This window comes from Festucalex cinctus, chromosome 8 (assembly GCF_051991245.1).
Source record: "Festucalex cinctus isolate MCC-2025b chromosome 8, RoL_Fcin_1.0, whole genome shotgun sequence".
NCBI lineage: Eukaryota > Metazoa > Chordata > Actinopteri > Syngnathiformes > Syngnathidae > Festucalex > Festucalex cinctus.
Genome location: NC_135418.1, coordinates 29091878 through 29106710, shown reverse-complemented (window position 1 = coordinate 29106710; position 14833 = coordinate 29091878). Strand labels below are relative to the sequence as shown.

General features: G+C 42.3%; 1 protein-coding gene and 1 long non-coding RNA gene across 3 annotated transcripts in view; one reads left to right on the top strand and one right to left on the bottom strand.

The window, feature by feature from the left end:
• LOC144024152 (uncharacterized) overlaps positions 1–2238 on the top strand; it is a 19191-nt gene extending 16953 nt beyond the window's left edge. Inside the window, exon 2 of the long non-coding RNA XR_013284690.1 lies at positions 2199–2238. This is a non-coding gene — a long non-coding RNA (uncharacterized LOC144024152). The remainder of the gene's footprint in view (positions 1–2198) is intronic.
• LOC144024144 (uncharacterized) lies at positions 399–14833 on the bottom strand. 2 transcript variants are annotated; one of them, XM_077530246.1, is made up of 4 exons: positions 14810–14833; positions 13534–13660; positions 3750–4331; positions 399–2745 (listed from the first exon to the last, which is right to left on the bottom strand). In XM_077530246.1, exons 3-4 carry the CDS (start codon positions 4321–4323, stop codon positions 2195–2197), a joined length of 1125 nt encoding a protein of 374 aa, XP_077386372.1. In that variant the 5' UTR covers positions 4324–4331; positions 13534–13660; positions 14810–14833; the 3' UTR covers positions 399–2194. The 2 variants fall into 2 exon arrangements, with proteins under 2 accessions (XP_077386372.1, XP_077386371.1); XM_077530245.1 differs by lacking the exons at positions 13534–13660; positions 14810–14833 and adding an exon at positions 5685–6217.

Here is a 14833-nt window from a genome sequence, read left to right as displayed (position 1 = left end):
TGATTGTGTTATTGAAGATGCGCAATTTCAAAACGACGTACTAAGTTATACTTCTTGCTTGGGGCCGCCACTGAAAAGCGGTGAAACGCGGTCACCCGCTCAGCGGATGCAAATGAGGGAAAGCACCAGACGACGCAAAGGGGAGAAAGTTTGGAGGTGGCAAAATTCCCCCCCGTGACGTCACATTCTCCATCTCAAATGACGAATAAAGCGCTGACGTTGGTTCAAAACGCTTGCAAATGCAAAAAAAAAATGCTTCTTCAAAAGCTTGTTTCAAAATTTTGGCATATATTTGGACTTCGTATTCTGTTGTGTTCGAAATATGTGATGTCAAAAGTGTCTCATTCATTTTATCTTATTGGAGTTTTGAGAAAAATATGGGAACACCACAAAAATCATACTTTTTGAGAACTTTATATATTGCTGAACATTTTGAGAGCGAGAAAAAAAAAAAAGCACAATACAAAAAAATCTGTATTTGTGTGTAGACAATCCAAGCAGACACATTTGCCAACTCTCGCACTTTCAATTTCAAACTTTCAAATATATATATATAAAAAAAAAAAAAAAAGTGCTGGTGAAAAAAAAACATATTTCAAAACTTCAAAATTTCATACGGACAAACGAACCCCTGGGAAAAAACACAACCGAAAATAATTTATGATACAATTGAGAAAAAAAGGGAAAAAAAAAAAGTACATTAAAAAAAATAATCTGTACAGTATTTTAGCCACCGGCATTGCAAAGGTGGACACGGTTGAGGGGTCTGAGGCGGAGGTAGCTTTTCAAACTCATCCCTGCCGTCTTTTTCTTTTTTTTTTTTTTTTGCTTCGATGAGCAACTTCCTGGGAACGACGAAGCATTAATTAATCCCGACCAAAAATTCTGCACAGGATCAACCAGAGAGGATCACAGCAGCTACTTCCTGTTTCGTCAACAGGGAATGTCAGCGAGTGGTCCCGGCACAGTTCGAAAAGTGGAACGTGCCGCCAAAAACAGGAAGTACGAAAACACAAGGATCACAGTGTTCCTGCCGGATAGTCACCAAAAAATAAAAAAATAAAAATCTATAGCGCGGGTGTCAAACTCGAGGCGCCGGGGCCCACCCAAGTAAATAAAGTGTCATCATATTTTGTTTGCAAAAACCTATTTTCATTTTGGTGTAAGATTTGTGGTAGAATTGTTTTGTTTCATGTTTATACAAATATTACAAACATTTCTTTCTCCACCATAGACGCACACAAAAAAAAATTATAAAAAAATTGTTGAACAGTGGACCCCAAATTCAGGACTGAATTCAATTATATTTATAAAGGTTTAACAAAAGGAAAATAAGAATAAATGGATCAGATTTTAAAAAACAAATAAAATATACAAAAAATAAAAATTGCAAGCTAAAAGAATAAAAAAAAAAAAAGTATCAGTTTAAAAAAAAATAAAAAATGCAAACAAGTGGGGGATTTTGTGAATAACGTGCGACTGTGTACACCAAACAGTGAATATGCGGGGGTCCACTGTTAACTTCAATATTTAGTTGTTACCATTTTCCACTTTTCAACATCAATTGACCAAAAAACGAGTTTGGCAGCCCAAAAAGAATCAAATGCCGATCCAATTTTTTTTTTTTTTTTAAATGTTCGAATCGCCTAAGTGGGCGTGTCTCTCCCCCATCCCCCGAAAAAAAAAAAAAAAACTTGAAGGCCATCAAAATGTGACAGCAGAGGGGTTGCTGGTTGCTATGGCTACAAGACATCCTGAATACACCACTCGTAATAATGCAATTTTGACCTTTAACTTCAGGGTAAGGCAAAAAATGTGATCGGGGGCCAATGTCCCCTCGTTCCCCCCCGTTTGCACGCCACTGTTCCCAGCTGGCTTGTACGCCTTTCTGTGACTCCTCCAGTCTCATTTTTCAGCTTCACCCTGAAATTCCACAATCAAAATTGCAAACTTTTTCTTTTTGTTTTTTTGAGTGATGCATGTTCACGTTTCACCAACATGAACTGACCTCGTTCGCGTGTCGTCAAAACAGTCAGCAGTCAAGGCATCGCAATGTGTCAAGTCTCGTCAAACGTTCAACTTTGTGCGCATTTCTCAACTTTGTCCTTCCTGAAAGCAAACATGGCAATTCTTTTTTGTACAAAAAAACAAAAACTAAACAACAAGTCCCTCCTCTTTTTTTTTTTGTGTGTGTTCAGGAGCGGGCGAGCGTCCGGAGTTGGCGCAGTCGCGCTTTGAGCTCCTCCTGCTTGGCGCGCAGTTTGTCGTGGCGGGCCTGCAGGCGGCGGGCGCCGTCCTCCAGGTGGTGGATGCAGTCGCGGGCCTTCTTCAGGATGACCACCTTGGACGCTTTGTCGTTGAGCGACAGCTCGGGGATGTTGTCGCGCAGGCGCACGAAGCAGTTCTTCAGCTCGTTGCGCCGCTGGCGCTCCATCACGTTGTGCGTGCGCCGACGCTCCTCCTCGTCCTCCGTCTCGGCCGGGTGATGATGATGATGATGATGATGGCGGCGGCGGTGGCGGGCGGACGACGAGGCGTGGTGCGCGCGGGAGCGCTTGTTGGACGGCGGCGGGGAGGCCGGGCGCCGAGCGGCGTAGTTGTGCTGCAGCTGGATCTCAAAGTGGTGGCGCCGGAGAGCGCGGCGTTGCTCCTCCTCTTCCTCCTCCTCCTCCTCCTCCTCCTCCTCCTGCTTCAGCTGGCGGGATGACGCGCAGCGGCCCACCGTCACCACGTCGATTTCCTCCTCTGCCACAACGCAAGACAAAACAAAACTTTCACTTGGCGTGTTCGACTGCAAGTCGCCGCTGAAATTTTCGTATTTATTTATCTTAGTTCATATTAAAAAAAAAAAAAAAAAAAAAAATAAATGAATTAAACTAAAATTCTACAATTTAAAAATATTTTTCAATTGAATTCAGTCTGGTAATATTGCATTATAATTTAATTGTAATTTTATTTAATTATATTTAACTTTAATTTGGCACGTCTGCAAGTGGCCCCTGAAATTTTCGTATTTATTTTATTTCATATTACTTTTTTATGAATTAAACTTGAATTTTACAATTTAAAAATATTTAATTTAGTAGAGTAATATTGTATTATAAGGTAATTGTAATTTATATTTAATTTAATATTTAACATTAATTTGAATGTCTATTTGTATTGTTTGAAATTGATAAAAGTTAAGGACTTTTTCCCTCCAAAATTCAACTTCCATGTTAGAAAATTATTTGCATAATTTGAATTTATACATTTCAAAAATGTTATGAAAATAAGTTGATACATTTCTAATAATTTTATGAAATAAAAAAAACATCTAAAGAAAAGAGATTTGTCTTTATTCTTTTTACTAATGAATTGCATTTATCTAATCTGTTTTATGACAAGTTATACATTCTAATAACACATATTGCTACACATTTTAAGTCGTCTTATGCATGAAATGAATTTTGAACACTTCTAAATGATTACATTTTAAATGTGAATTTTTTTTTTTTTTTTAAGTATGAGTCGAACAATTGGACGTTGAACAAAGTTCACCACTTCCTGTGTGGTTAACAGTCAGCAATGCCAGAGGACTGCATGAGTCATTACACAGTCATGGGTGGAGCTCGCGCGCACGCGCGCGCTCACGCACACTTCAACTGAGCTCAGCTTAGGCCCCGCCCACTGTCTATACAAAAAACTTTTGCCGGGAAGTGCGCACTTGTGCGTAGACTTGAAAGAGCATCGAAACATTTTGTTCTCACCGGAATCGCTGGACGAGTACATGGACGCGTCCCCTCCGGCCGAGTAGTAGTCCGACGTGGCCTCGGGCGTCTGCTGGCCCCCCAGCAGGCTCTGGCAGTCCAGCGTGGATCCGGCGAGCCCCTCGAAGATGCTGGTGTCCATGTCGGACAGCAGCGGGCTGGAGCCCAGCACGGACGCCGCCGCCGCCGCCGCCAGCTTCTTGTCCGACGCCAGGCAGCTCCACAGGCCGTCGTCGGCGCTCATCGCCGCATCCTCATCCTCCTCCTCCAGGGAGGGGGAGGGGGGGCGCCCCCCTCCCCCGCCGCCTCCCCCCTCCTTGTCGTGGATGAAGGCGCAGTTCCAGTTGAGGTGCATGTCGTGGTCCTCCAGCAGGATGTCGGACACGAAGCTCAGCTGGTCGCCGCTGGAGAGCGGCGACCCCCCGCTGCCGCTGGCGCCCGCCTTGAGGGGGGGCGACTGCGGGGGCGTGGGCAGCGACTGCAGGTCCTTCATCAGGATTTGGCAGAACTCCTCGTCGAAGAGCAGCGGCTCCGAGTAGAGCCAGTCCTGCGGCTGGGCGAAGCTTTGCAACATCTTCGGAACTGCAGACAAAAAGGAAAAAAAAAAAAAAAGTTTAAATCCAGCCAAGCAGGTTAAGTCGAGAGTGAAAGTGAACACTTGTGAGATCCACTAAAGACTGGGGGCTGCCTTTTATCTCTGTTGACATCACTGGGGCCCCCCCCTCCTTTCACGGCTGTTAACCCCCGAAAGTAGCCCACACCCTTTTCTCACCACGTCATAGTAACAGCTGGAGTAGACGTGGGGGGGGGGGGGGGGGGGTCAGCAACACCCTTCTTTGCACAATTTACGTTTTCAAAGAGGTCAGAAAAAAAAGAAAAAGAAATCACAACTCTCACTTTACACACAAACATTAGTTGGGAAGCTTGTGTGCAGGGCGTGGAGGTCATGACACGATCACATTCTGCGTGGACGTGTTGCATGTTCGTCGTGGACAACAAAGCCGCACTGTGTGCCGCATGCATTTGACGCGTTATGTGATGGAGTGGAAACAGGATCCACGCGTGGAATTTCTTTTTTTGAAATTTTAGTTTCAGCTTTCAACCCAAAAAAAAAAAAAAGAAAAAAGAAAAGACACCCACGCCGATTTACTCTCCTGGGCGCAACACTAAGACAAGAAAACGCACATTTATCAGAGAGCGAAGCGGTTTGTGGGCAATGAAGCAGCGAGTGAAAAATGTGCGCATTTCCTAATGAGGGTTTGGCTCCTCCGCAGTGAGTTTAAAGAACGCCTCAGTGCAGGGTCAAATAGAAGCCACGTGTGCGATTTCGGAGCGATTTAAACACGTTGTAACCACAAACACCCGCGCCGATTAACTTTTAGCCGCATTACACACTAAAATATGATAAACAATTTGGCAAAAATGATGTGGGTTTTTGCGTTATTAAGCAGCGAGTGAAAAATGTGCGCATTTCCCAATGAGGGTTTGGCTCCTCCGCAGTGAGTTCGACGCCCTAGTTGCAACACTAATCAGAGCCACGTGTGGGATTTTGTGCTAATTTAATCACGTTTTAATCACAAACACCCGCGCCGATTTCCTTTTCGACGCATTACACAAAAAAATGATGGCAAACAATTTGCCAGAAATTACGTGGTTTTTGAGTTATTAAGCAGCTTGTGAAAAATGTGCGCATTTCCTTATGAGAGTTTTGCAGACGACACCCAGCGGCGTCTCTTCGCGACACATTCCTCAACGAAACCCAGCGGCGACTACCATTTAAAACCCACGTTGGTCACCCGACGAGTTCCCACGCGCGTGGGAATCGTCCTCTGGAGCTTTTCCCACAAACAGCAACGGTTGTCGTCGGTTGCATTTTGACCCGAATGGTCCCAAAAGACAAACAAAACAAAAAAAACAAAAAAAGAGGCGTCTTACCGGCAGTTGTGCTTTCAAAGAGACCGTCGGATTTCAACAAAGTGGTACAAAACTATCCACGGGGGTCAAAGTCCACGAGGGAAGCAAATGGCCGTGGGAGACGACGACTAGTCGGCGGCGAAGACAAGTTGCTGGGGTGTGAAGTTGAGCCGGTTGCCGCGAAGCATGTTCCGGAGCGAGCCGTCTTCTCTTCTTGACCGACCGGCTAACAACTAGCACACTAGTGGGTGTGGCCGGCGCGGCCGCAGCGCTTTTATCAGCCCGGCTCGCCCGTGTTCCTCCGCGACGACAAAACCGCGCCAAAACGTTACCGGCGACGCACCGGCTCGGGACCGATTATTTAATCATCGGTAAGACTCGCCCTTTCGATCGGGTCCTGGCGGCAAACCGGCGGTGGAGGCGGCAACGTGGAATCCATCGCGAGAGGTGGATCTAACTCGTGTGACTGGCGCAAGGATACCAAGCGCAAGCGCAAGGAAAAAGGATGGCGGTAAAAGTTAGCACACGTGGACGGACAGAAGAAGCCGGGTGTCTCCCTGCCTGTCTGTCTGTACGCCTGTCTGTCTGTACGCCTGTCTGTCTCTTTAATCGTTATTTAAAGTGGCAGTACATGAATCGCCATTGCAACACTGAATGCATATCACTCCAAGGACATTTGACACAAATAAATAAATAAATAAATAAATAAATAAATAAATAAATGCTGTTTCGAATTTGAAAAAGTTCTAAATGAGGAAGTTAAAAAAAAAAATCTAGTTTAAAGTTTTCTAAAAACTTAATGTTACATTTTCTACATTTAAAAACACTTTTAATTGAAAATGTTAAAAAAAAATGAAGTAGAAAATAATTTTAAAAATATTTAATTTACTGAAACTTCCTTTTAGTCATCCTTTTTACATGATTAATTAAGTTGTGCATTTGCTCCAGCATACAAAATTTGATTTTTATAAATAAATTAAAAAAACGTGTTTAAAAAAAATTATATATATATATATATATATATATATTTAAAAAAAAAGTCTTCAGAATAAAAAAAAATAAAAAAAATCTCAAAGCTATATTGTCAAATGTTCTTAACAGAAGTTGTACTTTCAACGAGACAGCAATGACAAATGCCTGTTTAACACTGGCATCATACTCAAAATATACACATATTTGACATTAGAAAATCTAACCAAAAATGGCATAAAAGGTATCATGTGTAAACTTCAGTCAGTGCAAAATCCGATCCTGCTTAATTGAACACCACCAAGCATCCATTTTGCACTTTTTCCTCTTTAAAATTCATGCATTTGAGAATAAACGAGGCGGCTAAATGAAGCCTTAACGGTGCAGTCGCCCCCTACTGGTTGGATGACAACTGGTTGAGAAAGCGCTTTCCCATATTTGACGTCTAAAGCCGTCACTGGCAGTGAATGTTAAATATAAATATCACAGACGATTAGGTTAATTTAATCACGGCAGAGAAAACTGTAATCGGGATTAAAACTCATTTAATTGTGCAGTATTATTTCAAAGTGCAATTTAGTATTATTTTCATTGACTATTTTCACATTTTATTCAATTATTGCACAACTTCTTGAACTCTTTGTCCTACGAGCACCCAGTCAAATTCTGTTTGTGATGTGATTTGATACGTGTTCCTCCTGAAAGACTGAAAACGAGTCCACCTTTGTCCCGCTTTTCTCCACTTCAGTTTTCTTTTTCTTTTTTTTTCTGCAGTGCCCCCTGCAGCAACACATAAAGCAGCATGGGAAGTGTGAAAGAGGTGAAGTGTGTCCGAGTTGGCATGAATCAAGCTCCCGTATACCGCAGAACCTCCGTCTTGGTCCTCCTCCTTACATAATGGATGGGGGAAATCTGTCGTGGTGGTGGTGCACGTGCTGGCCCGTGCGGCCAATCCGAGCTGGCGTGGCCCGGACGCACGTGAGCGCTTGGCTCGCTCCAAGGAATGCTGCAAGGAGACGCCAAAGCTTTCCGCTGCCGGGACCCAAAATGTACTCAAATACACATTTCAACATACGTTGCACTTCGATGCGTCTCAATTAAGCATGTTTAAAACAAAAAAAAACAAAAAAACATGAGGCAAGAAATTGTGTTTCTACTTGATGATCAATAAAAGAGCTAGCAAAATTGCTAACCGAGAAAATTCGTACCAATTTCAGGCACCAAGGTTTGGAAAACCCGGTTGGTTAAAAGTATAAATAAAATAATACCAAAAAAATAAAAAATAAAAATAATAATAAAAAAAAAGAAAAAAAAGAAAGTACACCAGTTAACTACAATAAAACATAGAATATATTAAAATATAGTGTTTCTCTTAAATCCGGACAAATTTAAATTGTGCATGTTTTACGGCATACAGAATTATTTGATTTAATTTGACATATTTTTCAAGTACAATTTATAATTTAACTATAATTTTAAGTAAATGTTGATTGTCTGATTGCTGGTGACGTCTCTTTCTTTCTTTTTAAAAAAAATTTGATTAATTTTAATATAATATATTTTTAAACAGCGTTTGTTAGTTGCAATACATTTTTTAAAAATATAAATATATATATATATTAAAAAATATAAGATATTTTTTATTTTAATTATATGTATTTTTAACATTTATGTTTAGTTACTTGTAACTTGATTTACATTTTTATTACTAAAACAAGAAATCAACATTATTTTAATATAATGTATTTTTTTTTAGATAACATGTTCAGTTATAATTTGGAATTTTCTTTTTCTTTTTCTTTTTTTTTTTTTTTAAGTAAAAGCCTTGCGTGTTTTCACATCTCATACACAATTACTAGGTTGAATATTATATTTTCACCAAAAAATGTATTCACTTGTATTTAACGGATTTGAATAAAAACTAAATAAATGACCATTTAATTTTTGATGATGTGCATGTGTCCCAGCACACAACATGCTCATTTGCTTTGTGTGCGCATGTATTCTGTAAGCTCACAATAGGTCTGTAGTAGCGTCATATAAATAATATGGAGGCCATAATTGCTGCCTTGCAGGGAAGTCTGGCACATGGAAGCTATTTCTGCTTGCTGCAAATGCATTTTGATATCTCCCTAAACGGCAGCAAATTGCAACGTGATCCTTCCAATTAAAGATGATGTTCCATATTTGTGATGCAGGCGAGGCGGGCGGGACGTAGTAGGGGCGGGGTTAGAGTTGGGGGCGGTTGGGTGGTGACATTCTGGAACACAAAGAAGGGAGGCGGCCCAGTCAAGAAGTGGGTTAATGTGCCACCTACAGGCCGACTCGAGTGGCCTGCTGATTCACTGACTCCATTCGGGGAACGAGCGCTGTCATGCGCCGGCTTTATTACGACTTTAGTTACGAATCTGCGGTCACTCATCAAAGTCCAGTCGGCGCAACAACGCGTCTTTTGTTAATGACGGATTGTGGTGCTGAGTAATCAAGTACAAATACAAATATTAAGAATATAGTTGGGGTAAGGGGTTATCATAGTTTTGGAATTTTCATTTTGAGTTAGTTTTTATTTCGGATTGAGTTGTGTTTTTTAAATCGAGTTAGTTTTAATTAGTTTTCAGGATGGTTCTGTTAGTTTTTTATTAGTTTTAGTTCAAAAGAAAAGTGTATTACTTGTGCGAAATATTAAAAAAAACAAACAAACATGGGAGGACGTCATCAGAAGGTGCTTTCCTATTGGCTGCTGCCGGATGACGTCACTTCCGTGCGACACACTTCCAAACGTCCGTATTCCGGCGGTTAATATCAAAATAAATCTACCGTACTTCAAATCGCATTTGAAGGGATACTTGACTCATTGAATACTTTTCAGCAGTGAAAAGTTGCAAAGGCCTCAAAGGCTCATGCATTAAATTAATTCCCAAAGACTAAAACAAAGCACGTTTTTGCTACAATTATAGTTAGTTTTAGTTCGTTTTGTAAACATAAAATGTAGTTTCGGTTAAGTTTTCATTTTTTTCAAAAGCATTTTCGTTGTTATTTAATTTGATTAAATAAACTTTTTTTTAATTTATTTTATTTTGGTTTTAGCTCTTTGGTTAGTTTTAAAATAACCTTCGTCAGGGTTCCAGTTGATGTTCGGATAGTTTTCGAGTTAAGGTTGTCAGGGGTCAGTAGTTACGGGTTAAGATTAGGATTTTGAGGTCAGGCCCAAGGTCACATGAGGTAGTATTAATATGATAGTCCCTGTAACGTGAAAAGGAATACGCCTTCTAAATTTAACTCACCGCTGCTGCTAAATTTGAACGATTCCAAGAAAAATCATCTCGCCTATAAAATAAAACGCATCTCCAAGAACGACATCGTCTGCTGCGCTGTCCGCCCCGCTCGAGCGCTCTGCCAAATTGGCAAACGCGCAGAGTGAACCCCAGGATTTGCGTTTGCGCTCCGCCACGGATGAGCCGTTTATGAAAATGGAGCCCATTATCTCCAAAAACGCAGAACGACATACTTGGGAGTCCCTGCACATATTTTCCCGCATATGTATCAAGAAAATCTCTGACTTCACGTTACAGATCTGGCTCGAGATCGGGTAGTGGTTGGGTGAGGGTTCGGGGTCATAAATTGTCGGAATCAGGTCACATTATTCAGAGTTCATTTTTCAAGAGTTTAGAGCTGTCAAAATGGTCAAGATGAAGAGTAGCTTTGGGATTCAGTAGTTTGTGAGTTAGGATTTGGGTTTTGGAGGCAGACCCGGGTCACTTTAGGTCAGTATTGGATTTCGCGTTGGCGTTAGGGCCAGGTAACAGTCGGTCAATGGAGGAACTGGGTGAACCCCCCCTGACCTGGTGACCTCAGCTCAGTGTAACAGAATACACAAGTGAGTAAAGTGGGATTAAAGTCGTGTAGCATGTACGTGCGTGTGTGTGTGTGTGTGTGACTGACTGTGCAAATCCACCCCCCCCCCCAATAGTGATCTCGTCCTTATTAGGACTCTCAAGTCTGCCTGCCTGCATTCGGCTTTAATTAGACTGCAGCTTGGCGCACTCGCAGAAAAAGTCAAGATCTGGCAGAGAGAAAATGTGTTTGGTCAACTACAAGACTATGGCAAGAGAAATCACTTGAATGGGAAAAAAAAATAAAAAATTTGGCTTGTTATCATCTAATACTTTGATCAACTCCGCCCGTAAGTCAAACGTCAGTGGAACAAAAGCAAACATTTCCTGAGAATTCTCCTCAAAACTTTCAGCGCATTCCGAGTCGTTTGACCACCAAAACTCTTCGGACGTTTGCCAAACAACACACGGCTGACAATTGTTGCTGACTCGTAACCCCCCCCCGAGAAACTAGAACTCATGGACTGGACGACGTGGAACTTTGTGCCAAGCAGATGCCGACGGACGTTTTTATTTGGAGACTTGACTCACGTCTCAAGATGCCTCACTTCCCTCTCCGAAAAATGGAAAATATCAAACAGGATCCAAAATAAACACGTTTGAGAATATGACTCACGCCAATAGGTTCTTCACAGACCGTGAATAAGGGGGGGAAAAAAAAAAAAAAACTTTCAAGGGTACATTCCAATATTTCTACATGGAGTTATCTGGACTGCTGGTCGGGTTGATTTAATCTTTTTCGAAGTGACGAGTCTGCCCTTTGACCTGCGCTATGTGTAAAGTGCCCTTCCCATTCATTAAAAGTAGTGATGCTAGAATTATAGTTTACTAACGAGCTTGATTGAAACTGGACTTAAACTGAGACTGAATCTAAAAACGGCGGATAAAATGAACACTACTACAGTCGTACGCTCGATTGAGTTTTTACATAACAAGCTGTAGTCGGCCACTCCGCTTCTGAATGAAACTTGATGAAACGCTAACACGCTAACAGTTGGTATGCTAACCACGCGCGCACCACTGAGACACCGAGGGCTGACCTTTCGCACCACTTGTCCCCGCGCCCCCGGCGATCCTGACTGAGAGTAAAATGTGCAAAAGCGCGACCCCGGCGATCGGGTGGACGCAAGGCGACACCGCTTGTAAATTTAGGCGGGAATGTGTCGGCCGACGGCATTTCACGGGGCTGATTTTGGGCAAGAGGCCCTGAACGGGTCGCCGGTCAATGTCAGCGCACAAATAGACAAACGATTGACTGGTCGCCAGTCAATCTCCGGGGACACGTAGAGACGAACAGGCGGGCGGTGAAATGAAACGCGAAACTCCGATGATGAAATCGGGAGCTTTTTTTTTTTTTGCTCACGCCGACTCGGCTGACCTGGCGTCCGCTCGGCACGTGACGGGACGTTTTGGCGCCGCCTACGAAAGTGCAACACGAGCGTGAAAATGGGGTCGACGCGGCCTTGCTGTTCCTGGAAGGATGCGTAGTAAAGCTGCAGATGTTGCGCAGCAAGACATCTGCAGCCGCACTCCTGGAATGCGCTCACAACAACACGAGACGGCAGCGCTTTGCTTTTAACCACTGCAGGCCGGGAGATGCGTGGTGTTGAACTTCACACCCTCGTCCCGGTTTACTACTACAGAACCTTCTAGTGTGACGTCACGTTGAAGTCTGCGAAAGTTTCTCTCATCTTTTTGATGAAAAACTACTTGACACGCAATTACGACATATCGACAAGTGGCTACTATTGCTCCATGCTACCAGCTAGTAAGTTAGCGAGCATTAGCTAGCAGTTGGATTAACGTTATTGTTGTTGGAATGTTATCGCCCTTGGATTCATGTTCCAGATCCGAAACGATTTCACATAAAATTTTCCGTCACCTTTTTGATGAAAAACTACTTGCCACACAACTACAGTATCTCGACAAGTGGCTATTATGGCTCCATGCTACGAGCTAGTAAATTAGCCAGCATTAGCTAGCGGTCGGATTAGCATTATTGATGGAATGTTATCGCCATTGGATTCATGTTATGTCATAACTATGATTTTGTTTTTTGTTTTTTTTTGCTTTTGTTTTTTTAACCTTTCACTGTGAATCCACCTCCCGTCTTTCCCGAGATTTTTCAAAATCAGATCATTTTTGTCTCGTTTTTCTTCATGAACTAAAATTGTCCGGAGATTTTTTTAGTCCCGTTTTTATGAAGTGAAGTACATTTGTCTCGTCTTCTTCAGTCGATGAAAAATGCATACTGATTTAGTCCCAGTTATTGTTTATTAACTCATTAGCTCCCAAAAACGTATAAATACGTCATATTTTAAATGTTTTACGTGTCCCAAAGACGTATTTATACGTTTTTTTTTGTTTGTTTTTATGCCAGAGCATAGAGAAGTCTTTGATGCAGTCCCTCTACTGCAGAAAAGTGGCAGCAGAGTATAAGAGATCAACCAGGCCATGTTAAAACAAGCTGATTTCCCCCACAGTTCTAAGCAGATTTGTGAATAATGATGAAACTTAGCTATGTTCTATTGTTAATTGCTGCAAAGCAGAAACAGATAGGAATATACTTTTTTTTCCTGATAAAAGAAGAGACTCTAATCTCTCTTTTGGTAGGTTCCATATCTTTATAGCAATAGAACATAATATTTTGCGGGCCTTGCAAAATCAATCAAAATCCAGGAAAACACTTAAGTGAAAACGGTTGGGAGTTAATGAGTTAATGAGAGTTTTAGTCTAGTTTTAGTCTGATGAAAAAATGTGTGTTGACGAAACTATTTTTGTTTAGTTCTCATTGACAAAATTAACACAATACTGTCATGCTTTTTTTTCAGGTTGCTAGCTTGCTATGTGTTAGCATAGCAACCGTGTGTATTTTATCAATTAATTTTCAGTTGATTTATCAATAATATCTATCTGCTATAGCGCCTCTCATACTCAAGTTGATAATCTTGCGGTATGCTAGCATATCATACGCATAGCATTTTATCCATTCTCATGTCGTATCTTACCCTCGTTGAACAAGCTCTTTTTCCGTCAGAAGGGGAAGAAGAATGAAGGGGGCGTGTCCTTGGCTCCGAGCACAGTCACGGAGAGAGGAAAGTGTGCAGGAATGCGTGTGTGTGCGTGTGAGCACATCTGCCAAAGAGGGAAACAGTCAAAATGTGTGGACAGTGTCTGCACTTAGCGGCTAATCTAACACTGAAACCAAGCGGGACAAAAAGCGCTGAGGCGGATGGACGGATGGACGTCCCGTCCCGTCCCGTCCCGTCGGTTTCGCTAGCTCATCTCAAACTGTCGCCGACTGGCCAAACAAATCAAGACGAATGCTAATGCTAAAAACAATGCTAACAGCAAAGCTCTCTGAATTCCGCGTTGCCGCTCACAAGCGTCTCTATTAGCGCACGGGGAACTCGTTTATTGCAAGGCACTCACCCCCTAACGACTGTTTGCGTGCCTCAACGGGGGCTGCTGTTTTGCTTAGCAACAGATTCAAATGGAGCTGTTAGCAGTCTGCATAAATGATTGAAGTAATTAGTTACTACCCATTTGCTCCTTTGACAGGGAAAAAGGGAGGCGTTTCGGTAGTTGCAGCTTACAACAAGTACAGATTATTTACATGCTGCTGTTTTGGTTAGCGACAGACTTCCAATGAGCTCCACACGCGCGAGAACAATCGTCATAAATAGTTACTACCCGTTAAGTGGATAAAAGAGAGGCATTTAATTCGTTTCAATTAGTCTCATCTTACGTCACGTGGAGGTTGTTTACATTCCGATACTGTAGGTGCTGTTGTTTTGGTTAGCAACCGAGTGGAAATGGGCTCTAGAGTTAAGGTCTATGTGAAGAGTTGACTTAATTATGACCAGTTTTTTTTGTTTTTGTTTGTTTTTTATGCAGAAAAGGGAGGAGTTAGTTGTTTAGTTGTAGTTTACAACAAGTGGAGACTGCTGTTTTGGCTAGCAAAAGAGTTCAATTGGGCGCTTGTGAGAATTGACACTGTAAGTTACACCCAGTTTGCGTATCTCGAGGGGACAAGGCAGGTGTTGTGTTAGTTTTCAAATTCTGTGCAACAAAGCCGACTGTTGACACGCCTCAATCGGTGCTGCCGTTCTGGTTAGCAAACAGAGTTGCCGTTTCCTTCTCCCCGCAAGAACGAGGACACCACGCACGCAGCGCGGCGCAGAAACACGAGCGCGCCCCGTAGAACTTGCTTTAACTTTGTCCCTTTTCTTCTGGTTACTCTAAAAATAACGTGGGCTGGTAACGCCGCTCCACCGCACTAACCTCGCTCTCCCACTCCCGCTCGCC

Excerpts from the sequence above, each read along its gene's own strand:
- LOC144024144 (XM_077530246.1), bottom strand. The coding sequence starts at position 4,323 with ATGTTGCAAAGCTTCGCCCAGCCGCAGGACTGGCTCTACTCGGAGCCG. Across the intron at positions 2,746-3,749 it reads GTACTCGTCCAGCGATTCCG|AGGAGGAAATCGACGTGGTG; the intron begins GTGAGAACAAAA and ends GCGTTGTGGCAG.